General features: G+C 36.9%; 3 protein-coding genes across 4 annotated transcripts in view; 1 reads left to right on the forward strand and 2 right to left on the reverse strand.

Moving 5' to 3' along the window:
- The window catches only part of LOC116414538 (uncharacterized), a 118,998-nt gene that overhangs the window by 21,992 nt on the left and 70,695 nt on the right, over positions 1-26,311 (forward strand). Inside the window, exon 3 of the mRNA XM_086904076.1 lies at positions 3,769-3,823. The gene's annotated coding sequence lies outside the window, so the exon portion shown is untranslated. The remainder of the gene's footprint in view (positions 1-3,768; positions 3,824-26,311) is intronic.
- Positions 5,236-9,007, reverse strand: Cpr97Ea (cuticular protein 97Ea). Of its 2 annotated transcripts, none has more exons than XM_031917166.2 (2): positions 8,797-9,007; positions 5,236-7,208 (listed from the first exon to the last, which is right to left on the reverse strand). In XM_031917166.2, exons 1-2 carry the CDS (start codon positions 8,812-8,814, stop codon positions 6,297-6,299), a joined length of 930 nt encoding a protein of 309 aa, XP_031773026.1. In that variant the 5' UTR covers positions 8,815-9,007; the 3' UTR covers positions 5,236-6,296. The 2 variants fall into 2 exon arrangements, with proteins under 2 accessions (XP_031773026.1, XP_086760204.1); XM_086904078.1 differs by lacking the exon at positions 8,797-9,007 and adding an exon at positions 7,836-8,075.
- CPR27 (cuticular protein 27) lies at positions 18,449-22,653 on the reverse strand. Its single transcript, XM_003694533.4, has 4 exons — positions 22,451-22,653; positions 21,637-21,725; positions 20,639-21,019; positions 18,449-20,127 (listed from the first exon to the last, which is right to left on the reverse strand). The coding sequence occupies exons 1-4, from the start codon at positions 22,460-22,462 to the stop codon at positions 19,914-19,916; spliced, it is 696 nt and encodes a 231-aa protein (XP_003694581.1). The 5' UTR covers positions 22,463-22,653; the 3' UTR covers positions 18,449-19,913.

Consider the following 26,311-nt stretch of genomic DNA (forward strand, 5'->3'; position numbering starts at 1 on the left):
GCGTTGTAACAAGCCGCAAATTAGATTCTCGTGAGGCCGGTCGCCGGCATGGCCATTGCCAAACCAGAACGCCACGGGGCCTCGCGTTGCCAAATTGTATGAAAGCGTGCGTGTATGCGTGTGTTGTGCATTGTGCGAAAAAGAGAGGGGTGGAGCGGGTGGTATGTAGGTCGTGCGAGCACCATGATCGAGAGAATCAGCGTTTTATAATCGCGAATCGATAATGATCTGCGTTTTGTAGGGAAGTGTTATCCTTTGACGCGTAGATTGCATTCAGATTTTTTTCGATGGCGCGATGATGTAACTCGATTTCGAGGATTCTTTCGAGAGGTTGGGCGAACGTGAGGATAATTTGTATTTCCTTTTTTTTCCTTTTTTTTTTTTTTGGGAAATGTAGATAGTTTAAAAGAGTCTTTATAGAGATTCTTTTTTATATGATTATAATAACATGTAATACGTGTAAGAATTGTATAGATGTTGGAGAAACGTGAGAAGTTGAGAGGAGTTTAAGAAATTTACATTTTGAAATTTTATTCTTTATCTGTTCGCCAATTAATGGTACATTTTATTAAACTGATGTTATTTGCAAATAATGTGCTTGTCTCGTTTAAGTTATTTATACATCTTTTCTCAAGTTATATTTGTATTGTATTTTAATATGTATTCGTATGCATATTCTTCATTGAAAAGTTATAACGGAAAGATGATATCGCGATTACTTTGTTATCTGCAATTAATACGATCCGGACGATCTTCGAGTGAAGATCTCTTCGATCTCCAATGTTAAATCGTTATCGATAATTTCTCAAAAAAAAAAAAAAAAAAATTGGTGTTCAAAGTGTTAATTAATAAGTGTTTTAATCCACAATACTATCCACGCACGAATCATCTGTTCGAAGAAAGTGTGTGAGAATATCACGATATCGTCTATTAAAAACGTCTTGAAAATATTGCATCTTAATTCGGAATAGAGTCATAATTAATTGTTTCACACCTCGCGTATGGAACAACACGCGTATTATTTGAACTTATATTATTAAGAGATCGATTCCCCCTTTCGCTGATATTATTCATAATTCTCTCTTACACGCTCAGTCGATTTATTCGAATTATTCGACTATTTCGAAAATTGCCGAGAAATTGTTAAGTTAAATTGCTCTTGAAACTCGCCAGGTGAGAAATATACAAGCGAACGTGATCTCGTTAGTCGTTTTTTCATTCGGCAAAATTAACATCGAATTTAGATGAAAACAGAAATTTGTGATTTGCTCGTAATAAGGAAATATCCGAATATTCTGCGATATGATATATAGATAATACAGATGGAATTAGGAAGTGTTATAGTGAATTGTGAACAGTATCACAGTGAAAGGCAGAAATCTTTACATCGAAATCGTATAAATATATTTCATAACGCGGCAAAGAAACGCGATTAAATTTATCCATAAATTTATATGTTTCTTCATCGGTATATCATCGCGATGTTGAATGTAAAACGGAATCAATAACTAGTAACCTGCTTTATCGGTGATGATTTATATCTGATCGAAGAGCCGGTTTCTCGGAAGAAAATTCACTTACCTACTTTCATTACCGAGATCACTCGACGATTCCAGCTCACTTTCGGTATCATCAATGAGAAGATCAGGCGAATGGATCCACAACTCGAGACTCGTTTTACGTCGTCCTTCGCAACAGGAATTCCGATTCATCGTTTCTAACTCGTCCCTAGCCACAGTTCATTATCAATGTTACTATAACTTGCGCGTATTTCATCAGAGCAGTTCGTCTTCTGTGTAGAATTTGATTAATAGAAAAAAATTGTGAAATGTATTTCAATGGCAAATGCAATAATTTTATCTACACGTTTACAAAATATTTTTACAACTTATTTTTTCTTTTTAATTTTTCTCTAATTTGTTTGTGCGACACAAGATCAAATGTGAAGTAATTGATATTTAAATATCGGTGATATTAATTTTATCTTTTAAATAAAAAAAAAAAAATAAACTTTGTGTAAATTATCGTTATCAAAGTATTTACGAAGAGAATCGTAAAAAAGATCAAATTATGTTATTTCTAACATCTGTTGCTCTTCGTGTATCACTTTAATCATTATATGTCGATACACATATTATTACACACGTATTTTCTAACGTGAAGATAAACTAATTCAACGGATACTCAAATAGCCTTCTTAGAACTTTCCAAGGGGAAAGTTATTTTCACGAGGCTGTTTTCGCGTTCGCAGCTGTAAGAGTTCATTTACAATTTCGTTCTTTGTTTCCTTATCTCGAAATAGTTCTTATCCTTTTTTTTTTCTTTTACCAACATTACATAAAAATTTCAAATTACAATACTTTTGACGCGTGTAATTAATTTTAAAAACCAATTTAAAGTTTCTCTCTTTTTTTTTTTTGCGGAAATCTCACATAACTTCTACCAAATTAATATCCCATTACTTTCCCTTAATCGTATTAATTCGAATGTACATTGATCGCCTGCTAAACTAGATTTAAATTAAAATAAAACGTAGACAGATGTATCTCGAAATGCTTTTTAACGAAAAAAATTTCTTTCACGATCTCGAACAAAGTGCATCGATAATTTTAATCGTTTTATTTCTACCTAATGTTTATTAAACGTAAGCGTCGAACGTGTTGCCACCCGTTTACGTGAAATTCCATCCAATAGGTCGCGAAATAGGTTGCATCAACCGATCGACGATTTCAACGATGACGATAAATTCCATCGAAGTAAGGAGTCTCGGCTTCTTGTATAACTATGGACAACTACAATGTTGAAACCCGCGGGCACATTTTGCGTGACTCGCTTAGACGATAACGAACATCGGCTGTTTCTCTCGGTCGATACAGTTTTATAACGAGCGGCAATGCATTCGCCGTAATTTCTGTTTCGTGATTATCATCATTCGTCATTGTCGAAATTGGGAATGCAATAGTCGATTCAACGGTTCAAAATTACTTGGAACGCGGAAGGAAGTGCGAGCAGTTTTGATAATGATTACTTTCTCTGGATCTAGATTCGATCATTTTGCGCGTGGGTGGGTACCATTCCTTGAAAATTACTCCTCAGAATTTCCCACACTTTTCTTTTTTCGAAGCTTTCTTAGAATCGAAGAGATATTGATCCTTGTTGCAAAGCCTTTTAAACTTAAAACTTTTTTCTTCCCCTTAATTTGAATGCAACTGTTCAGAATTTTGTTGCAAATACACGTTTGCAATTCTTGTCCCTTCTTTTTCTAAGATTTCACAATTAAAAAAGAAAAAAATATCGATTCTGCATTAATTCCTCTCTGATTCTGTAGATGAAAATTTAGATCGTTAATTGTTTCTTGTCCTCAAAAATTTCGGCAAGACGAAAATCTGTTTGTGACTCAAAGATCATAAATCTATCCTTGAAATTCGGGTTGTTCTATTGTGCGCGATTATGCAAAGTACGAATCTTCGTGTAACGCGTTACACCTGAGCCGCGAACGTGATGGCTGTAACCTCGATGCAACGACGAAGAAGGTCAATGCACATGGAGTAATGCTCACCTCGAGCGGAGGTGCATCGTGACACGAACGATTGGCACAATGCCGACGTGTCGTTCGTCATTTGTCCTGTAATCCTTAACGCCATCTTCATACTAACACTTTGAATTTCGTGTCATCTACTATTTCTGCTTCGTACGTTTCATGCTTTTTATTCTTCCATTCTACGTGATGTCTACGTGATTTCTATCTTCTCTTTATTCTTGTTACAGAACTTCACACAAGGTGATCGAATCAAGAAAACAGGAGCGAAGGACGCCGCGATTGGTGAGTCAAAAACGAACTTGCTTGATTCGTCTGTTACGAATCTCTGTCTCTGCTAATTTTGAAGTATATCGATGGAAGGAGAATTTGTATGGAAAGCGTAATTTATTATATAATTGATATATAATAAATTAATTTTATTAGAAAAGATTTTAAAACGAGTTTGAAATACATTTCTTTTTTCTATCAAAAAAAAAAAAGAAATTAAAATTTTAAAATCTTCAAAATTCTTCAAAAGTACGTCAGACAATACGTAACACGTTATTTAAGGATATTCTACGATGCTGGCCAAAACGGAAAAATGAATATTCATGGTTGTGAAAAAATACAATGGGTTCGTATTTTTCTTCGAAATCTCTTTCATCGAGTTAAAACACCGTGATTCTCGAGCTGTTTAAAAGAATAACCGGTGTTGGGACATCGGAGGAAATGTCGTTGTACCGTAGAAAACTGGTGGAATTGCAACAAAAAGACGCGTCTTGGGAACGTACGAATTTCGGTGGCCGAGATCTGACGGATAAAAATTAAAACTTCGTCTCGCTTTTAAGCTTGTTCGCGTTTACGTGAGAGCGTAACTTTGAATCTTATTCATTCGACTCGCGCGAGTTTCGACATTTTTACCATCGAGAAAAGACAACGGCGAATCAACACCAGGTTTGCAGAAGCGTGATCCGGGTTGCCGTTACCGCAGGCTGCATTCACGATACCATTCACCAATGATCCGATGGTAAGTGAAACATTCACCAGCAAAAGTATAAAATTTTTTCTTACAACTAAAAATTATTCCCGTTCTATTGTATTTATATAGAAAAATTTAGATGAATCAAATAGATGTCGAAAAGAATAATTTTTATTTAAACCTGTTTCGTTTTTCGCTCAAATATTTTTTACGTGAAATTTTATTTTTTTTTTTCTCTCCTCTTAATAAAAAACGAACGAAAGCGAGAATGAACGTGAAAAAGATAAAAGTTGAAAAGGAAAACAAAAGTTTTCTATCGCAATCTTCTACGAGGATTTAAACGCTAAATCCTTGGAACGAGGAGAAAAAAATTGAAGTTATACCACTTTCACACTCGTTCCCCTGTAATTGCAGGATTGAACAGGACGGTTGAATCTGTTCCTGTTTTAAAATCTGACGTAATAATCACACGATACCATTGTTACACGTAGTCCAACGTAAAACGAGCGTCCTTTATTCGTGAAGGTCGAACGTGGAAATTTCGTAACTGAAATTCCAATCTAGACTGAAGTTCCGGTACAAACTTGATGTCGATCGCCTTCTCTTATTTTTATCGCGGAATAAATAATTCGAAAGGTCGTTTGTTGCTGACTGGTTATACGAGTTGGATTGGTGGAAAAATAGGCGTAATTAGAAAGTTGGCGGATACGGTTCGAAATAATCATAATGCTCTGCGTAGGTTGGAAACGTTTATTTCTTCATTATTATCTTTATCATCGTGTATTAACAAAAATTAAAACGAAACGTATTTATCTGCAACTTGCTATATGTAACGAGAGAGAGAGAAAGAGAGGGACAGAGAGTGAAAAATACTTTGAATCTTCGTTTGATAGTATAGCTTAATATCAGTGTTATACACAGAATAATGAAAGATTTGACGATTTATTCCAATCCGATTTCACCTTATAACCTTAATATCTTAATTAGAATATAATAGTAAGCGTGCTGAATTTATTGTGCGGAGACGCGTAATCGAAGACGCAGCTTGACAAAGCGAGGTTCTCCTTGAAATCGAAATTAATTAACGGTACCGCCGATAATAGGTGCAAGCTGCGCTCTCTAGGATTAAAACCAGCACGGAAGCCTACCGTGGAATTTTTATTTACAACATTTTTACAATCTTTCTTCTCCATCATCATCATCATCATCATCATCATCAACGATTTTCACGCGTTTTTTTCCTCACGCGAGATGGAAACGAAAGAATCATCTTCATCGGAATCGAAAATCCCTAATTACGAATAAATCCTCGACAAAATGAAATAGAATTTCGATAAACCTCGTCAAATATTCGAAGATCGTTCTTTACATTTCCACGCTGTGGCTTTCATCAAACGTCGCAATTAATTCCAATGGCAAGAATGAACTCGTCGTACCCCGATCAAAGTACAAATCGGAAGTACGACACCAGGTAGGCAGCCATGACGAGTTACTTATTACCGAAGAAAAAGTCGAGAATCTTTCTTGTTTTTCCATATTCCAAAAAAAAAAAAAAAAAAAAAGAAGAAAAAACGAAAAAAACGATCGAATTAATTCTCGATGCTTCCTCCGATAATGGGATCGCGACCTACGCGCGATCGCGAAAAGGCGGCCGTGGATCGACGGGCCGACACTTTAAATTAATTAAAACGATCAGAAACCGTTTCCCCTCCGTCGAAGCGTCGCGTCTTCACACGTTTACGGACCGTTTACAAATACACCGTGACGAACACGAGGGAGGGTGGGACTAGAGTGATTCTAGTAATAGCCGAAACTGATGTCGTGCAAGGGTGGCGCGACGCCTTGGGGCAGGGCGTAGTCCCTGGCCAACTGATCGAGGATACCGCCGCTCTGGCTGCGCGGTTGCGGTTGGGAACGGTGCTCTTGGACGGGTGCAGGCCCGAATTGTGCCGGTCCTTGGTTGTACAGTTGGGACGGTGGGACAGGTTCCTCCTGCTGAAGCAGCGGATTCTGCTTAGCGATGGGGGACGCTGGCGTGAAGATCGGCGGTTTCGGGACGCCGCTCGACTGTCTGGACGGCAACGGTGGCGAGTAGACCGCCTGGGTGTGGGTCTGGGTGGGGTGTTGGTAGGCCGGTTGCTCGTATTGAATCTGTTGTTGCTGAAGGGGCGCGGGGCGGGGCGCAGGCGCTCTGACAGGTGGTTGTCTGGGGGGCGGTGGTTGTTGGTACTGCTCCTCTTGATAGTTGTGCGCTTGGAGGGCCTCTTTGCTGGTCGTCTCGTCGACCAGGGTCGGTGGCGCGACCGTGATACCCTCGCCAGCCGGTTGGAACCCGTATTGATTCGCCCCGTATTCGACCACCCGCACCTTCCCCGTGTCGTCCACGAAACCGTATTTACCCTTCACCTCGCCTGTCGGCAGTTTCGTCTCGATCTTGAACGAGCCATCCGCTCCCTCGAACCCGTACGTGTACGACCCGTCCTCGTTGTGCCTGTTGATCTGTTTCAAGATGGCGACAGGGGTTGGTTTCGGGGTGGTGGGGCCGGCCGATTGCCTGTTGGGCGCAGAATCAACGGGGTAACTTCGGGGGGTCGGGTGGGCCGGTCTCGGGGACTCGTACGCCGAATACTCGTCCACGTAGTTGGCACCTGGTTGCTGGTATTGCTGGCCCGATACCGAGAGTATGGCAGCTACCGATGATAACAGTACCTGGAGGACAAGAGGTCTGATGTTAAATCGAGAGAAAGATGTGGAAAGGTCTTTAACGAGAGAGAGATTGGATAGAGTGATATGAGGGAACGACGAATAAAAGTGTATAAAGATATTTACTTATTTTGCTCGTAATTTTGTACAAGAGTAAATAGGATACGAATTAATAAGAAGCATTAATCAAATTATCTCCGTGATCTAGGTCTTAACCGTGGCTTTCTAATCGATTGCAGGTGTACTCGTAAACGCCTCGTAAAGATCATAACTGCATTATCTCAGCGTCTTATTACTTCCGCTTTCTCCTCGCGAGTTATGCTTCGCAGAAACTATCGTGGTTACACAAGTAACCGGTACAAGCCTGTATTGCGTTTAAGAAAAATCCTTCTATATCTATATATACACAGACTTCGTATTTTTTGTTCCCAATTTATGGTAATTTACGGTAAACGGTGTCCTGCGAGCAAATCGAGAATCGCTATAAATTTTTGGAATTGGTCGCGACTAACGGTACTCCATTAATCTTAAAATAAATCGTAATCGTTCGCAGAAAGGTGTGAGCTCGGTGATGCATGACCCTCCATGGAGTTACCAGAACCTTAACCGCCAGACGTGACTTTATTACACCACCTCGACTCGAGTAGATAACCGCATTCGAAGGATACCGGATGCCTTCACGCCTCGTTCGACAAGGTACACGGTAAAAGTCTCGGTTTTAATCGCGTCAGACGAGCGGTGATCGCGCGTGTTTCGCCTTTTGAACTATTAATATTACGTTCGATCGAGGATGAGCGTAACACGATTGTTCAATTCGAACACGAGAATCGTCGAGTTTTAACAACATGCGCGACGCACTTCCTCTGTTCAGTTCTGCACGAATGACCACGACGAACGAGAAACGCTTACCACACGCAACCGACACGCGCTCTGTCCAATATAATTCCTCAACGTGTTTCTGCTATTATATAAGTATCTTTCCGAATAGGCGGCCGAGAAAATCGGTCGGCTCGCTTTCGTGATTTTTTCGTGAAAGAGGAATAATTCCGAATAACGTGTAACAATGGTATAACGTGCATACCGTTTCTTGCGTAATTTGTAATAATGATTTCGCGATTTTTAAGGATATTTAGTAGAGTATTATCGACCGTATTAAATTATTCGTAACGTGGATCACACATAAAGATCCGGATCCGATATAAAATTGATCTCCTCTTTGCTACACGATCGAGCAACGTGTTCAACGTTTCCAAATTATTCTCCGATAATTAATCAAATATCTTACGAGGTCCATTCGGCAATGCAACACAAATCACAAGCACAGTTCCTATTTTTTCCACGATGGAGAATCGATGATCACATCACACACGCGAGATTGAAATTTCAGGCTTGAAATCGCGATAATAATCACCAATGGATTTAACAACGAGTTGAGATCGTATAAAAACGATCCCATTTTTCTTTCTTTCTTTCTTTTCTTTTTCTTTTTTGTAAGGAAAAGATATTAGGTTGCTCGAAGGATTGCTTAATTTAGGGAAAAAAAAAAAAAAAAAAAAAAAAAAGAAACGTGTACGATGCACTTCGAAATACGTACCGTCGCGACGGTGCGCATTGTGTTCCAGGTGGTTGGTGTGTTAGTGTGTGTGAATGTAAGTAGGCAGCGAGGCTAGAGTACCAGCGGTTGCTCGAACTGAGGCCCTCATATACCTTACTGGGGTCCCCCGTTCCTACCCCCCTCTTGCCCTCTACACTCCTGTTAGCTCTGGGGGACTTTCACTATCTATTCGACTCCTGTATATACGGTCGCCTTGTCTCGTTACAGCACCTTATATCCCCTAAATATTCCCCACCAGGCTGGCCCGGTTTCTCGAGAATCTGGAAAATCGATCGTGAAGTGGACCGGTTTTCGCCACTTGCTATTTTATCGGGTACACCAGGCTTCCGTTTTATTTGTTTATTTATTTTTCGGAGGAGGAGGGGAAGGAAGGGAAAAGAGATATGGAAATTGAAAGGATTTTCGGACGAATTTTTTGAAAAGGAAGAATGAAGAAACTTTGAATGGTATGAATTTTATTGTTTTCTTTTTTCTTTTTCTTGGCTTGTTATGGACTTTGAAAAAATTGGAGGAAACATTGAAATTGGGATGATTTTTCAACATTTTTGTTATTTAGATGAGTGAAATTGTTCAAAGAAATTGTCAAGAGTGCATTAAAATTGGAATGATTTTTTTAATGTAATAACTTTAATATCTGTTAAAATAACTTTCTCGAATTATCTCTTTACAAAAATAGGAAAATTTTTGAATAACAACGTATATTGCAATGAATCGGAATTATTTTAAACGAATCCACAAATTGGTTACGTAAATAACGAGAACCTGTAATTATTCGACTGGTCAGGATAACAAAGAGAGGATTATCGAGGCGTTAGGTTTTTGATCGAGGGAATGGATCGAATTTGTCCTTTGCCTCCTCTTATATTACCGTTGCAGTAACTCGTATACGGGACACGTTGGTCGGCAGGTTGTTCTGGTTTCTCGTCACTCTTGAAAATCATTCTTAAGTTCTCGATTCGAGTGCCTCGATTCTAGCGCTGATCAATTTTTATTGTCTCCCCGATACCTTTCACTGTGTGTTTGATTCTTGCACGTTCGATCGCCTCATTAAGGATATCATTTGGATTTTATTCATTTGGAATTTGGCGTTTAAGGTGTTGGCCGGCCATTATCGTTTTCCCTCGGCTCTCTGATTGTACGGGAATGGAATTTTAGAAATCCATTAGGTGTTGCATTGCAAGCTAATTAAGGTGTATTTGTTAATTTTTTACTGTGATTAATTTTTATAGTAAGAACATTGGAAAATATTGAAATTCGTTCCTTTTCTAAGTAATACGAAATTCGATCGATTATAGAATGAATGGATGAAAAATATTTGTGGTAAAATATAAATGAATGAATAATATAGCTTTGCAGTCTCATAAAAATATAAAATATTTTATTATTAAGTGCTGCATGCAATTTTTAATACGTTCTTTTATGAACGTCTTTTGCATAATTAGATATCGCAATTACGATACAAACGATTACTGTTATTAACAGTCTTTTCTTAAATGGCTCATCAGATGAATACATATCGCGTTACAAATTGCCACAAGTTGACGAAGCCAACATTTTGCAAAAATGTTATAAAATTTTTAAAAGTAATCGAAGCGAAGCAAGTATTTTTGCATTGTATTTTTAATAAATTATTAATTCAAATAGATTTACGATAATATCGAATGGTTATTGTAAATTCTGATTAACCAAGTTTTTAGATACTGATAATAACAAAAGTGATACCTTACACGCAAAGTTGTTCAACTCCAAGTTTCTATGGTGAAATTATTATGTAAAAGTACCCATGTAGATATTGAGGTCACGCTACAGAAATTATACATATATATATGTATATATAGCAGTTGAACGAAATAATGAAACTTTTACCACGAATACCAAATTTTATTCGAATACCGATATCAAAATTTATTCAACTTTTTGTCTCGATTTAACCGATATTGGATGGAAAATATTACAAATTCCACTTTAAATTTGGTCTGAATTATAAATTGACTTAATAATTACAGGAATAATTAATTTATAGATAGTTTATTTTCCTTTAGGTTAGTAATATATACTCTTATGAACTAGCATGATATAATTTTAACAATTTTTCACTTATTACCTCGTTACTTATTTCTAAAATAAAATTGTGAATAGATTGTTTCATAACATTTCACAGCAGACAGATTTCTTTTATTAATTCATTCGCTTTCTTTTTCAAATAATTTAATTATTGTACATTCCAAACAAAAATTACATAAATTGGAACTAAGAATCGAGTAAGATGAAAAAAAGAATGGAATGCATTTCTTCTTACTTTATAGTAATTCGTTTATATTCCAGCTTTGTGCAAGTGAAAAAAATTTCAAAGTTCAAGTATCATTCAAGCACTACCGTTACCTATGCAGTCTATGCCTAGCCTGTTACAGTTAACCAATAACACGTTTTATAATATCGAAACAATAATACGATTAAATACGTTAAAATAATAGAAATTTAATATTCAATAACAATGATAATTATTTCAACAAATATATATTTATTTCACAATAATTTAATTAAATAAATATTTAACCACCAATTATACATTATCGTAAATTTTACTCGAATAAACGAAACACTATTTGATCGATAGATCAATTACACGTTTATGGAATGGAATGAAATAAAATAAACTAGCCAGCACGCGCTTAATCTTTAATTATAGTACCGTCTATAACTCTCGATTTTGTAAGAATAATTACATCGATCGAGTAACGATCGTGTAATTAATCTCATAAGTTAAAATAATCTGTTCAACTACACGTGCTTTCTTTCTCTCTCTCTCTTTCTAGATAGATAATAGAAGCAAACTTGATTTCGCGAAACACAACGAGTATGTAAATTCACAGTGAACACACGACGATGTTTTCTAGTTAAAATTAAATTGTGAAGTAAATGTCGACATCTCAGAAACGTAAAGAATTAAATACCTATTAGCACGATATGATATTCCAAGGGAATTCAACACCACAATTAACACCTTATCTCGGCTTATTTTCGTGATCGAAAATTTTCATCACGATGGATCGTGGTAAGGGGAAAATCGATACCAATAGCCTGTTACCTTGAAACTGACCGAATACAAGGTTGATTCGGTAAAACACAACTGGCAACTCGGTCTTTGAAAACGTGCTCGACACTCCGCTTCGATTTTCACCCGACTTTTGCGAAATGCCTCCTCAAACCGTTTTGTTTTCTGCCGTAAAATTAGCCTTCGATCAGCGTTTCGCAACTTTCTATTGGCACGCTGCTTAGATCCCCTGCTGATCGATATATTTCGTCGATTACCCGAGACAACGGTCACTTCCGTAATTTCTCCTGGACGTGTAATTTCAACGTGTAATTAAATTTCAAGTGTTTATCACTCGATTCGAGGATTAATTCGTCTGTTGGAAATGAATGAATCCTTTCTCGTAATACGCTTAATTGAAAATGAGCTGACAATCTATTCATTTATGGAACGAGAGAAAAAGATTTCAATTGATTCTTATTTTCCTCAGGATCGTCGTTTTACAGTTGAGGATAGATGAGAAAAGACACCAAACTAAATTTTATCTGAATTTAAAAGAATTCCAAATATTCATATACAACAATCAAATATTTAAAACCTTTTACGTAACACTAATAGTAGAACTCGTACAAGAATCATCCATCGTAAACTTCGATTTTCTAAATTACCTTATAATCATCTCTTCCCAACAATGAACGACCCCAATCACGATTCCCACGTAAATTTCATTTCACGTAACTCTCATTCATATCTCCCGTATTAATTATGATAACAAATCGTAATCGTATTACGTATATACGCAGAAATGACCGACGGCCTCTCCTCCTCGCAATAAAACTGCATCCTCGAGGATTGTTCGCGATTCGTTCTCGAGTTTTCGAACTTGGCGAGCGTGCATCTCAATAAGAATCGCGATAATTGGCCGGCAACGACCCAGATTGCGCCGCGTGTACACCCGTTCGACTTCATTTTGCCGATGATCTATACTCTCAATGCCAGCCGGTGAAAGGGAGATCCAGTCTGGTCAATTTCGTGTGTCCATCGAGCAACTGCCCCGATCCCTCTCAACCTCCTTTAACCGGGTTAAATTCTGTTCGTGCTGATATCAGGCGCCGACTTTTGGGGAGCTTTTTGTCTTCTCGGGCAAATTGTTTTCGATCTTTGGTATCGTGAGAGAGCTTATTGATCTTGATCTTGTGGTATTAAATTTTTTGGGATACGTCTCCCTTCGAGAGAATGCTTCCTTCGATATTGTAACCACGTATGGGATGAATCGTTTGAATAGAAGATAAAATAGAATATCTCATTGCGGATCGTTTGATGTATTTGTCTTTGTTATTAAAATCAGAATAGCATTGGATTGGAATGGAATTATTTTGGTAAGAGTGGTTAGATTTGGATTTAGATTTGGAAACGTTACTTCCGGTAGAATCGAGGAGAAAGAGCAAAGCGTTTTAACAGGCAGTATAGTACGATATGACTCGTTGCAAGGTATGCAAGGTCAATCCGACTGTTGCCTTTCACGTGTCACTCTCTTCGAAACTGCACGGAATCACTTTATGTATTAATATTTAACTGGATCTCGATTCACTTAAATTGAAAACGATTTTCGCAAAAGGCAAAAGATTGGTTTGTTATTAATTCATAGCTGCTCTTTCACTTCGATCGCGAGAAATCAGATCGCATCGATGAAATTTACACTTTTAGATCGAGCCAACGCCAAGTTTCCTCGCGTACACAAAATCGCTTGTTTAACATTTCAAAGGAATACCGGAGGAATTTTTTTATCGGGGCCAGGTTGATCTCGTTTTCACTCTAGCATTCTTTTCATCGGACAGCCTTCTCTAATTGACCATACTCCACTTTCTATTTCTATGTAACAATTCGAAACGTTGTTACATGTAAATAATACCATTGTAATTAAAAAATTAAGAGCGTTTTCTTCGACCAAAATTGGGAGTATTGTTACAAACACGTGACGAAATGATATTATGTATTGAGAAATTCTTCCGTTTCTTGCTATATTTCTTATACTTTGGTAATAATAGAAATTATTGTCGGAACAATCGAATGCAATAATTATAATTTTTTTTCTTTATTAGAAAACGCACATATTTCGTTTCTTGCTAAAAATTTTCGTGAATTAAAAATATATGTTTGCAGAAAGATCTATGAATTATCCAATACTCGCTACGAAATATTATGATTTATTGTAACGAATAAATTCCTTCTCTTATCCTCTTTACGAGAAAGTATTATGTATGTTAATTATAAACATAATTATCAAGAATATCGAATCAAGGAATGTTAAAATGTTAATACAAACGTATCCAATCTTTATAATTTTGATGGTCTTCAATTGCACGTGATACCATATTCCTTTCATTTAATCGCGCGAATATTTTCGCACAGTCGTGCATCGAGATGTCCGTGAAACTGGGGACGTGAGAGAAATGTGAAAAATGGAAGCAGAAGTGTACCGCGCGCATTGTCATGAAAAAAAAAAAAAAGAGCTTTTATCGGTTATTACTCAGGTTATTCGCGTGCATCAAGAATTCATACGTTATGGCCTTCCATAAATAACCACGTCGCGATTGTTAGGTTTGCAAAGACTTTCATGGACGTTTCTCATGTCGTGACGGGTAATCTATCCGGTCCGTGCGTGGATTCACGTGAGAATAGTTTTCGTATCACCCCGTTTTTTTCTTTTTTCTTTTTCGTAACAACGTAAATGATCTAAAGATCCTTGGGACGATAATTATATTCTTCAGCTCCGTTTCAGGATGCGTTTTCTTTCCTTTTTTCCTCAATTTTTGCTTTTTTGAGTTAACGCATTCGATTGAAAATGGATCTGCTGCTGTGGTGGATAATTCGTTGGTTTGATTTTTGATAAATAGATAAGAAACAATCGGTCGCATATTCATAATATTTATAGTAGAATCAAAGAAAAAAAATGGAAAAAATTATTTTCACTAAAAATGATGTTCTTTGCGCATATACAACCGCTATGAAACATAGGATTAATATTATAGAAAGTTGGAGCCATTAGCTTTTCGAGGATCAAACTTTCTTTCAAAATTCGTCACGGAAAATTTATCACGCTGGACTTTTATCAAGTGAAAAAAATTATGGTAGATTAAATTTCATGTTTTTTTTTTTTCAAAACAATTATACATCGGAAGGAAGCTTGCCTTCTTCTCGAACTTTTAGAAATAATTTGAATTAGATATCGAGAGGACGGCGCGTGTGCGCGCGAATAAAGGAAAGCAAGTTGTAGCGATATCTGGCTCGACAGAATGTGGCACCACGCCTTGCATCACAATGGCTCGAGAGAGAGAACGCGGAATCGCGAAATTGCGTACGAGCATATCGATGAAACACGCACTGTCGTGCAGGAAATAAGTCGCTCGTGCTGCCTTTATCTTTCGTCTGAATTTCAGTCAATCTTTTGTTCCTTTTCCGTTCTTTTTCCTTTCTACTTTTTCTCTCTCTCTCTCTCTCGACCACGTCTAATGTCGTGCTCGATAGATCGAGATGTATTTATAGATAAAGTTGCGCCAAAGTTGTGGCAACGGTGAAAAGTATGTCTCTTTTTCGTCGAGGAATTTCTTATCGCCGTGTTACGTAAGTTATATATCTCGGCAAGGTACTAAGAAAAGTTGTCTCGATAGTTAGAAAATGATTTATTGAATTTCAAGAGGTAATATCGGGCGTTACAAAGGCATTCGATTCGAGGAATAGAAAGTTCCGATGCACATTTCTTGACATTAAATTCTTCCAACTTTTTCCTTTTTTCTTTTACCACAATTTCATATTCCCCGCCAATGAACAAAATAAATCGGAGAACTTTTCGAAAATCGCGCAAAGAAAAATTCTTCTTCGAGCGAGCGAACAAGAAGAAAAATCAAAAAAAAAAAAAAAAAGCGGATCAAAAATCCAAAATACGATTCTTCGTTAAATAATAAATAAACCGGACACTCCATCAAGAATTCACGATAACCTGCCCAATTAAAGAAACTGTAACACGAGAACGAGATTAACTCGCTTTCCATTTCACTTTGCGCAACGCACACCCGACTGGCATTACTCGAAAAAAGAAATTTTCAATACAATTTTAGAGAAATTTCGCTTGGAAATGCTGAACCTAAAATACTTCAACTATCTCACGTTTCAAATTCTCGAGAAAAATATATATCCAACGACCAGCTCTGTGCTCTATCACAGATCCCCGATAAGAGGGATCGGCACGAAACCGAACCGATATTTACCTGCTCACCACACGTGAACCATAATGTATGTAAAAATTTGTTGGCAGTGGGTGGGTATTCGAATTCGAATAAACAAAGAGTGGAGATAGAACGGACGTAAAGGGCATCGGGATACACTGGCAGGGACGATTGGCAAGTAGATCGGTTAGATCGGAGAGAAGCCCGAAGGCACGTGTGTTTGTGAAAGGTGGGCATGGGCGGTGGTCCGTGGCGGTCTCTCCACGGTATGCGTAACGTGCAAGTCCGCAAGGGACAGTTCAGGATCGGGAATAAATTGATGCCGGTTCAATGGTTCCTGTTCTACCTACCCACACGATTCAGTAATTTCCATTGTCAGACCACTGTGACGCCATGCACTCTTCACGGGACTCGTATTGGACGCCGTTGTCTTTTGCGCGTTTTTCCCTTCGTTAAGGCTGATCCAAGTTGATGGATATATTTCATACCGTCGTGTGGATATTATCGGTAAAGGAAGTAAATGTTGGATAACTATTGAAGCGACAGTAAGCGACTCTGAAGAGGATTCTTTTTCGAAACGAACGATATGTCTCTTTTTACATAATGGTTTCTTTTTATGGAAAAATTTTCACATTTTTAAATCGCTGTTTGCATAGTTTGTTTTATGCAATTTAACACGCAAGTTTTATTCAATTTTTTTTTTTTTTATACGATATTCATTTATTTTGATTTTTATGCTCGATGCTCGTTCGATAGTTTGTTTTATCGAGTGGGAATCGGTCGATTTGGAATTAATTACGCCTTTCATCTCTAGGCAATATTTTATATTTTATATTTCGAGATTAGATCTCGCCACGCGAATTTTTCGAAACTAATTAAGAGGACAATTCTTTAGAATTTAAATGTTGGAAAGAAAGTTTCAAGGTATTCGACGAGGCGAGGAAAAGGAAAAGAAAGTTGGACAGTTATGGTCTTTATAATTTCATAACGATCGCGTAACGATCGCGTAGTCCGCGATTATAGATCGATTGTAGAAGCGACAATCGATTGAAGCAGCGATACGATAATTCAACGACGAGCTCGACTTCCGAGGATGGTGAAATTGCGGTTCTCGATGGAAAATGCTCGAAAATTATTCCATTTATCGAACGTCTTCTCTGCCGGAAGTGGTGGAAAGTAAATGTTAAGTTTCAGACCGGAAGATAATGAATGGATTTGCTCTAAAAATTTTGAAAAAGAAGTATTGAAAATTAACTCCTAGAATTACGATCTACATTGTATACTTCATTGAAAAAACAAGTGAGTTTTCATATAAACACAAAAATAAAATTTTTTCCACTGTTTTATAGATTTTATTAAACAAGATTGGAAAAATAATATATAAATTTGAATATCTATCCGTGAATATTGCACATGCATTGATATATTCGTGGAATATTTCTAGAGACCGAGCAAATAAAAATTGCCAATCAAAGTTTATTTATAAACAATTTCCATTAGATAAAGCGACACGAAGATAGATCCTTTCAAAGCTTTCTCACGAATATATTAACATACCAATAGTTGCTATAATTTATATTTAAAAATATCGTTTAATATCACTCACACAATGTGAAAAACTTCAGATCAGAATTCGAAGAAGTTATTCTTCTGTTTCTTTCCATTCTGTTCTTCGTCCACGTCTCGAATTCACGATTCACGCGTTCGAAATGCGTTCCAACGACAATATGTCGGGAGTATGGTTGTCCTCGTTCACTGTTGAACAGTGGACGGAAATAAAAATCGGGCGTGGAACGTAAAGGCTCACCTACAGGTGCTCCGGATAATTACACGATGTGTCCAATGTTCGAGAAGCGTGGATGAAATTCCTGGGCGTGGCGTGGCGTCGCCTTGCGACGTACGAAAGACTTTCTTGCCGCGCAACCTATCTTTTCGCCGTTCGGCGGCTTTGGTGCAAGGTCGATCGTTTTGGAAATAACCGGCGTTGTTACCGAAACAGGTTCAGTGCTTTTAGTTTTTTTTTCTCGAAATAATCGACGAACGAATCACGTACGAAAAGTTGTCTTCGTTTAATTGGGAATTTTTTTTATCGACATATACATATCCTGGAAGAAAGTAACCGTTCGAAGTAGGAGAAGAAATTTTTTTAACGTAAAAAAAAAAAAACGTAAATTTCAATTATAAATTTTTGCGACGAACATTTCCTTTTCATTAGTTTTCATTAGTTCCAGTGACAACGATTTACGATGTTACGTGTACCGATTTACCATAATATTCAAGGAAGAATTTTACACCTATTATTATCACATTTAACAAATGTGAAATGGCAGTATATTTTTATAGTTCCGCCCAAACAGCAAAAAACGTCACGTTCGCAAAAAGATTCCTTTTATTACAATACAAATTATCGTGAAACGATAAACACGATACATAAAAGTTCTATTAGCAAACATAATGCGTAATATGCGTCTTCTTCCATCCTCCGCTTAACGCTGTCCAATCATAAACATCCGCACCGTGCCATCATTATCCTATCATTGATTTGATCCCGGTGCAATCAATTATGCATCTAACTGCGCAACGACATTCGACGATAATCGATAATGAATTATATAGAAAAGGAAGGAAGATTGGAATGGAAATTTGTTGCGAAGGAATCTCGGCGGAGGAAGGATAATCGCTCGAAGGTGGATCGATCGCCTACGCCGGGTCGATGGAGGGTCGTTTACTCGCGTCGCTCGATCGATGCCATCCGAAGGCCGGCATGCGCAGTTATGCGAAAGGATTTTTTGCCAACGTGTCAAGTTCACCCATGGCTGCATTCGTAATTCCACGAGGCGATCAGCTATGGGCAGGAATCCGGTGGACGAGATTCCATCTCGCATTGCTGGCCAATTGTTCACCCCGAAGGGTGGGGCGGAAGTTGTTCGGGGGATCGACATTCCTTTGTTTTCTCGATATTGCGCCAATCGTTTTCGATACTTTCGAGGCTGATTGCTTTCGAATCACATTTCACGTAATAGTAGATATGGTAGGATTATTGTCGTACAATCAAATTTGAAACGATTTAGAAATTTTATATATATATATTTTATCACGATGATTTGAGAAATGTCTCTTTAGATGTCTCGAGAGAGTTAATAGGATATCGATAAAAGAAATAACATCGAGACGTAACATTTAGAAGAAAATCATAAACGTGAGTAAGAGATAACTACACGAAGTGCAAATAAAAAGAATAGATATATATATGTATATAAAAGAGGTAGAAAAGTAAGAAAGAGGTAGAAGAAATTTTTTTTAAAGGAACTACTGTGAAGGAAATGAACATGCCACGTTGGAGTACTGCTTAATATTCGAAATATGAGAAATAGGAAGAATTGTGTAAGAATAATCAAATGACAAAGTATTCGTCGAAAAGATACTATTCGTTCCCTAAATTATTGTCGAATATTCGTGCTCAAACTATAAGAAAGAACTCTTAACATTTTTCATAAATGTACGAAACTTAATATCAAATTATAAGAAAATTACGTTACAATATAACTTTGTGAATCGATACAACATTATAATTTATCGCCACAAAAATCATCTTTGCTCAAACGTTAACGCCCTCAAAATCAAAAAACGAGAAATAACAATTTACTCATCATATAATAATAAAAACGGAAGAACAGGGCCTTCGATATTCGAAATGTACGTACACAATGTAAATGCGAATCAGAGATATTCGAGAAAAAGACAAACTGGCCCTAAACTCTCGATCAGTGCAACTCGTCCCGGAAATCGGTATATAAATAACGCAATATTTACACGTAGGTTAACCCGATCGATCCCTATCGTCTGTAATTAACCGTGTAAGAGGCTAACCCGGCGTTTGGATCTACGTTGGGCGCTGGACGACCTTGAATTCCGCTTTGGATCGGCGCTGCGGGATACGCGGCTCGCTGTTGCTGCTCCTGATATTGCGGTTGATACTGCGATCGGTACTGCGGTTGATACTGCGGTTGATACTGGGCCTTCGGCTGGTACTGCACTTGCGTGGGATACCTGCGAGCCGAAACGACGAAATTTCGTCGGTTAATTCCACTGTTTAACCGTCCAAGGGGTTAAGCGTGATGCCAGTTGTGCAAGTCACGTTTCGAGCGAGCTGAGATTCGCGTGACATTTGAACGAGCGGATAACGTGTACCCAAGCTCTGAGAAAATTCTTCGTCGATTTTAAAAGATGTTTCAAGATGTTGGTCTTTCGAAAAATTTTAATCTACTAGTGAGAATGATTTTCTGAATATATAATATTATTATTTTCTGAGTATACTACATGTAAATATATATGTTTCTTAGAATTTAATTTAGGGGTGAGCAATCGGTTGGCTAGTTTTAGGAGAATCTTTAATTCATAATGATGAGAACTTTCTGTATGTAAATGAAACTATCAGTGACTTTAAAGACTTTCTCAGAAAAATTTTAATCGATGAGAAGAATTTTCCGCGAAATTCGAAAATTCACGTATAAAAGAGACGATTAATCTTGGAACATCTTCGTGATAATTAATTTCTTACCTCGGTGGATTGTAGATCGGTGCAGGAATCGGTCGCGGTTGGTTGTTGACCAAAGGTCGACGAGGTTCATATCGTTCTCCATTCGTGAATCGAGGATCCGTGTAGTAAACGGACGGATCTTCTCTGTATTGGCCGTCGTCCTCGGGTTGGTTGGGATTCGCGATACTGTTACCAGTCAAGGTTGGTGGTGGAACGTTTATACCGGGACCTTGGGGTTCGAATCCTCGCCTCGAAGCGCCATATTCCACTTCTCGAATATTTCCAGTGTCGTCCACGAATCCGTATTTTCCGAACACTTCTCCAGTTGGATATTTAGACTCGATCTTGTAAGAGCCATCCGCAGCCTCGTATCCGTAACTGTAGCTACCGTCTTCGTTGTGTCTGATCATCATGAAATGTGACAATTAACTTGTCAATATATCTTGATTTGATGTTAATTAATAATTTGACAATGTAAAAATTATATTTTCAAACGATCAATCATGATATGGAGAAATGTAATATAAAACGGTTGTTTAAAAAGTTGAAACGTAATAGTATGTATCTTACACCTAATCTATTATGAAACATTGTATTATTTTGTAACGTTCAAGCATCCAGTTTCATTGATTTTTGTTATCTCTTGTGTCACTCCCTTTCCAATCAGACTGCTAGAGAAAAAGTTGAGGAAATGTGCGGAAATAGAGTAACGCAATACTTATGTGGCAATTGCATATCAGTTGCAGAAATGAGAATATAGAAGTGTGAATATACCCTTGAAATTATAATCCATAATTTATTTCCATACTTTTTTTTTTTTTTTTGATCAAAGTATTATTGAAAAAGAACAAAATTATTTATTCGTTATTTATTTTTGAGGTTTTGATCTCACGCTTCTGGTCGATCGAGCCTGAGCTAAAAGATAAATAGTTGTTGATACGAGAATGAGGCGAAAAAAGGAGACGTTGTATTGTTCTGCGGGTTTAAATCTTGTATCGTGATAGCGAAACGGCACTTACTTATTTATCTGCTTTAAAATGGGCACCGGCGTGGTCACGGGATATTGCTGGGCGAGCGCAAGGCCAATGCAAGACAAGAGAGACAGCACCTGGCGATACGAGTTTTGCATAAAATTGCTGGTATTCGACGAAACACTTTCCAATAACCTCGTTGCATTACGGAAAACAATTTTTATTACGTGATTTAAATGCTCTGTGAGCATTATCTTTTATTTTCACTGTAAGTGAAAAATTAAAAATTTAAAAAAAAAAAAATTAAAATTGAAATTCAATACAAAAATCTACGAGATATCTTATATAAAAGATAAATTTTAAATTAAAAATTACATAAAATTTGTTGTTGGAACATCTCGAAATATTAGAAAGGGAAAAAACTCGATAACCTACATATTCTATCTTCTCATCGGTGAAAATGTAAATCACGAGCAACGAGGATCAAACTAAAAAAGTGTCTAATAATAATTAACAAAAGTAACAACAATATATTAATACAAGAAAACATACATATTAAAAAAAAATACACCAATTAACTATCAATTCTCGATAAAATTAAAGATCACAAGAAAAAAAAAACAGAAAAAAAAAAACACATATATCACTAACATAAAAACACAAAAACCAAATAATTAAATCAATCGAAACACTGACTCAAACCTTCAAATAAATTTATCGGTTAAAATTTATCAAGCAACAAAAAGCACTGTTGGTATTAGACCCTTTCCTCTCCCCTCAAAAAGACAAAAAAAATACGATCAAACATCGCGTTAAAGGCACCGAATCAAGGCGAAAAAGAGGGAAAGCGAGGAATACTCACTGGAGGACGCATGTCTCGTCGCTGATGAGGCAGACGCGATTGTGTTATAGGATCGCCTTACACCGGCCGCGAGTCAACTTATATAGGTCCCCTTGGGGAGCGGCGGCGGGGCCCGCCCATGGGCCCGACCACCGTCTCAACCTCGCCGCGATCTAAGCACCCAGGGTTCACAGCACCGCGCAACCACGACTTTGAAAATTTCTAACCGCGCCAATTTTCATTCGTCGTCGAGCGTGACACTGTCTCCGGCTTTTTCGCGTGTCCGCGCCACCTGTTGCGTAAACTTGATACCAATAGGAAAATGGAGATCCTTGCAGTGTTCTCGAGAAGAAAGATCGTCAGGGAGAATTGTCAGGGTCGACGTTTTGGAAATCGAACAAGTTTGTGTGAATTGCGATTCGAATTGTTAGTTTCGTTTTTTGTGTTTTGTAAAAAAGTCTTGTTGGAGGATCTAGAATATTTGTCGTGGTTGAGCGTTTTGTTGTGTTGAGGTTTATAGGTTAGGTTTCGTGGAAAGTTTCTATTTGTTGAAAATTTGTCGGAGAATGGGTGTGTGCGAAATTTGTTGATGATAAAAGTGTCTTTGAGAGATTTTTTAACGAGGAAGTACGTCTTCATTCGTGAAAATTGGGTATTTGTTAAAATGAAGATATTAATGTGACACGTGCACCTGTTATGAAGTAGAATGAACGAATGAATGAAGTAGAATCAAATGATAGTTTGAATTTTGCCGATAGATTTTAACGAAGATTGTAAGTATGTGCGAGAAGCGTACTTCATGAAATACGTACGTACGTTTAAAGTTTTCCACAAACAGGATTTTACAAGGTGATCATCTGGACATTTTTTGCAAGGACATTGTATGTCTGGAGGAAGTTGTTTACTTCTTGGATATCTGTGATTCTTTTCTGTCTAATGAGATCGAAATTGTTTCTTTCTCGAAAAAATTTTTTTTTTCGCTTTGATATTTTTTTTTAGAATAAAAAAAGTGAGGAAGCGTTACTATTGCAATTGCACAAATGACTGATTAATCGAGAACTTTCCCGATCATATAAGAGAATTTCTTGACATTTATCGTGGCAACATTAAGGGCATTATAACGTTCAACAGAGTGAAATACACTCCTTTGGCTATCTTGCAATCCAAGTATCCGATTCGTGAGAATAAATTTCTGTAGAAATAACTTTCACACTCAGAAACATCTTTTTTAAAGCGATACTCCCTCCTAATGCAATATTCTTGTGTTTTTAAATCGTATAAAAATAGTGAATTTTCATCGCCATTTGAATCGACAAAGCGTGACAATCAAAGAAATGATAACATGGAATTATATAATATGCAAAAATATATTTCACTAAAATTAATCGTTAATTACATAATTATTTAATCTCTAAGTGAGATTTAGAAATTTTAAGATACAGAAATTATTTAATATAGTTATTTTATCATCAATAAAGACATAAATAAGAAATCGAATATTTATACACACAAAAATAAAAATAAAAATAAATATCAATAAATTATAAAAAGCATAAATAATTTCACAATAAAAATTTCTATTAATCGCTTTCTAATATAATCAAATAAATAATATATACTTTTCCCTAAGAGATTGTCCAATATTTCAAATACCAGGAATAACTCTGTTCGAATCGTCGTACGATTTAAATTTTCCAAGCGATTCTTGATCGATCGTGATCGTAATGCGTACGTTACGAAGACATCCGACAAGTTACGGTGAAAGTACGAAAGGACAATGTTCAGGAATTTAGATTCGTGAAATGATAAACGTATGGTAACCGAGATTTAAGTTTTCGTTACAATTGAATCGCGAAAAGAGTTCAATGCTCGTTCTAAGGGATGCTCAATCTCGTTTACGTAACACTGTTACGTGCGACATAATTTGATATTAATGTCTGCGTTCATGCTACTGGAACAGAGATGTTCACTTTCCTTGTTTTAGCCTACAAACGTTTCACCGGGTTTCTTGATCGTCACGATGATCAACTGTTTAACTACTTTCTTCTTTTTGTTGGAACAGTTACAATCTATTTTGATGACCACGAAGAATCGTTAAAATATATATAAGAGAGTTTTGAATATATAAAATATTAATTGTTGGAGAGATCGTTAAAATTTTTTATAGAAAACAAAAATGTTGAGTTATAATAATTATAAATCGAGACTATGATTTAATCTTTTCGTCGAATAGATTAATAGGCTTGGTAATTGGTTTGATATGGTTGCAAGGTGCAGGATGTTGACAATATCTTGTATTTGAACAACAAAATAATTATGGATAATGAATTTTTTTTTCTGTTATCATGTAACGTTTTGATTGAAGTTCTTCGTTTCACCGTAAGAGAGCGACACTTTGTCGTAATGGATCGACTACGTATAACGCCTGACCAATGATTACCCATTCTACTGCGGTGTACACGTAGTAGTGTCTATTAAAATAGAGACATTTATGAAAAAATTATTTAGAAATATAAGAATTGAATTTCAGTTTTTATTATTTAATATAACGTAGATTTAAAAAAAAAATTGTGAACGAAATTATGGAATCCTAGAAAATTAGAAAATTTACTTATGAAACATAACAAAAATTTCCAAAATTCCAATTTCTCTCGTTATTCAAAAAATATTCAATCTGATCAACACACATTCTTTTCCCACCTATTTATCAATAAGCACTCATTAAATCTCATCACGAAAGACGAAGACGATAACAAGATAAGAGGCCAATAAAGGGTCGAGTTGCATATTCGTGCAATTACTTTAATTGACTCATCCGCCGCTTTATCGAAAGTTACACACAGTGGAGCAAAAGGTGTCGTGAGCGTGGATACTTAAACCGCTCGTGCCTTAAATTCTAAAAACAAATCTCGATCACCATGTCGATCGAAGCAAATCTCTCGTATCGGTTTTGTCGAACAATTTTACAATCACGTTACACGTGATATACGAAATTGAAACGTCACATAAAATAAACGTGTGTACGAACTTTTCATTCTTACTTAGAGCGATATTTCTTTCACGGAGGAATGTAAAATCACGAATCCAGGGAATGGTCACATTGATGGTCGTATTAAAAATTTAAAGGGTCGTGATATGCTGTTCGGATACGAGTTTTAGGCGGTAGGTGTCCTCCAATGGAGAAGTGGAATGGCAATTAAAACGAGTTTACGAGTTTCTTCGAGATTTTGTAGTTTCTTTTTAAAGTAGACACCTTTTTCTATATTTTTCACTCTGTGAATGTTACGATCCCCGGATTATTTGTATATTATGGGTCCGCATGAAGAAGGTAAAATTTAGTTAAATGAATTTCGATTGCCTCGACTAGTTTGGCCGATGCTCGAGCGTTTAAAATGGAGGGATGGGGCATTAAATAAACCCTTTTATTAGCAGGGCTTGATTTAAATTAAACGAATGTTGAATTTTCTATATGGAAATAGTAAAAAGAAAAAATAAAACCACTTTATCTTTATAGTTTGGGATCATTTGAATGCCTATAGAAGAAAATAAAATGAAACGATGAGAAGTAACGCATTTCTCTACGCAATCCGTATAATAATTCAGAATCAGAGCAACTTTCCATACACAAAATTTCTAACTTCGCAAACATTGTTGTTAATTTTCCACTACAGAACCATACAAGTGTCAACTCGAGCCAACATCACAATCGCGGCAAATTGCACGATCCTCGAATCGATCGCCATTCGATCGAAACAATCTACGGATTCACCGGCATTATTTAAAGCATCGTGAATTCCAGCCTGATTGCGCGTTATCTTCGAATCATCGATGATAAGGGTCTGCAATTATTCGATGGTTCGAATCAAGGATGAGTCATGACGC

This window comes from Apis florea, unplaced genomic scaffold (assembly GCF_048593485.1).
Source record: "Apis florea isolate Af1SG1 unplaced genomic scaffold, ASM4859348v1 contig_2293_pilon, whole genome shotgun sequence".
NCBI classification, from domain to species: domain Eukaryota; kingdom Metazoa; phylum Arthropoda; class Insecta; order Hymenoptera; family Apidae; genus Apis; species Apis florea.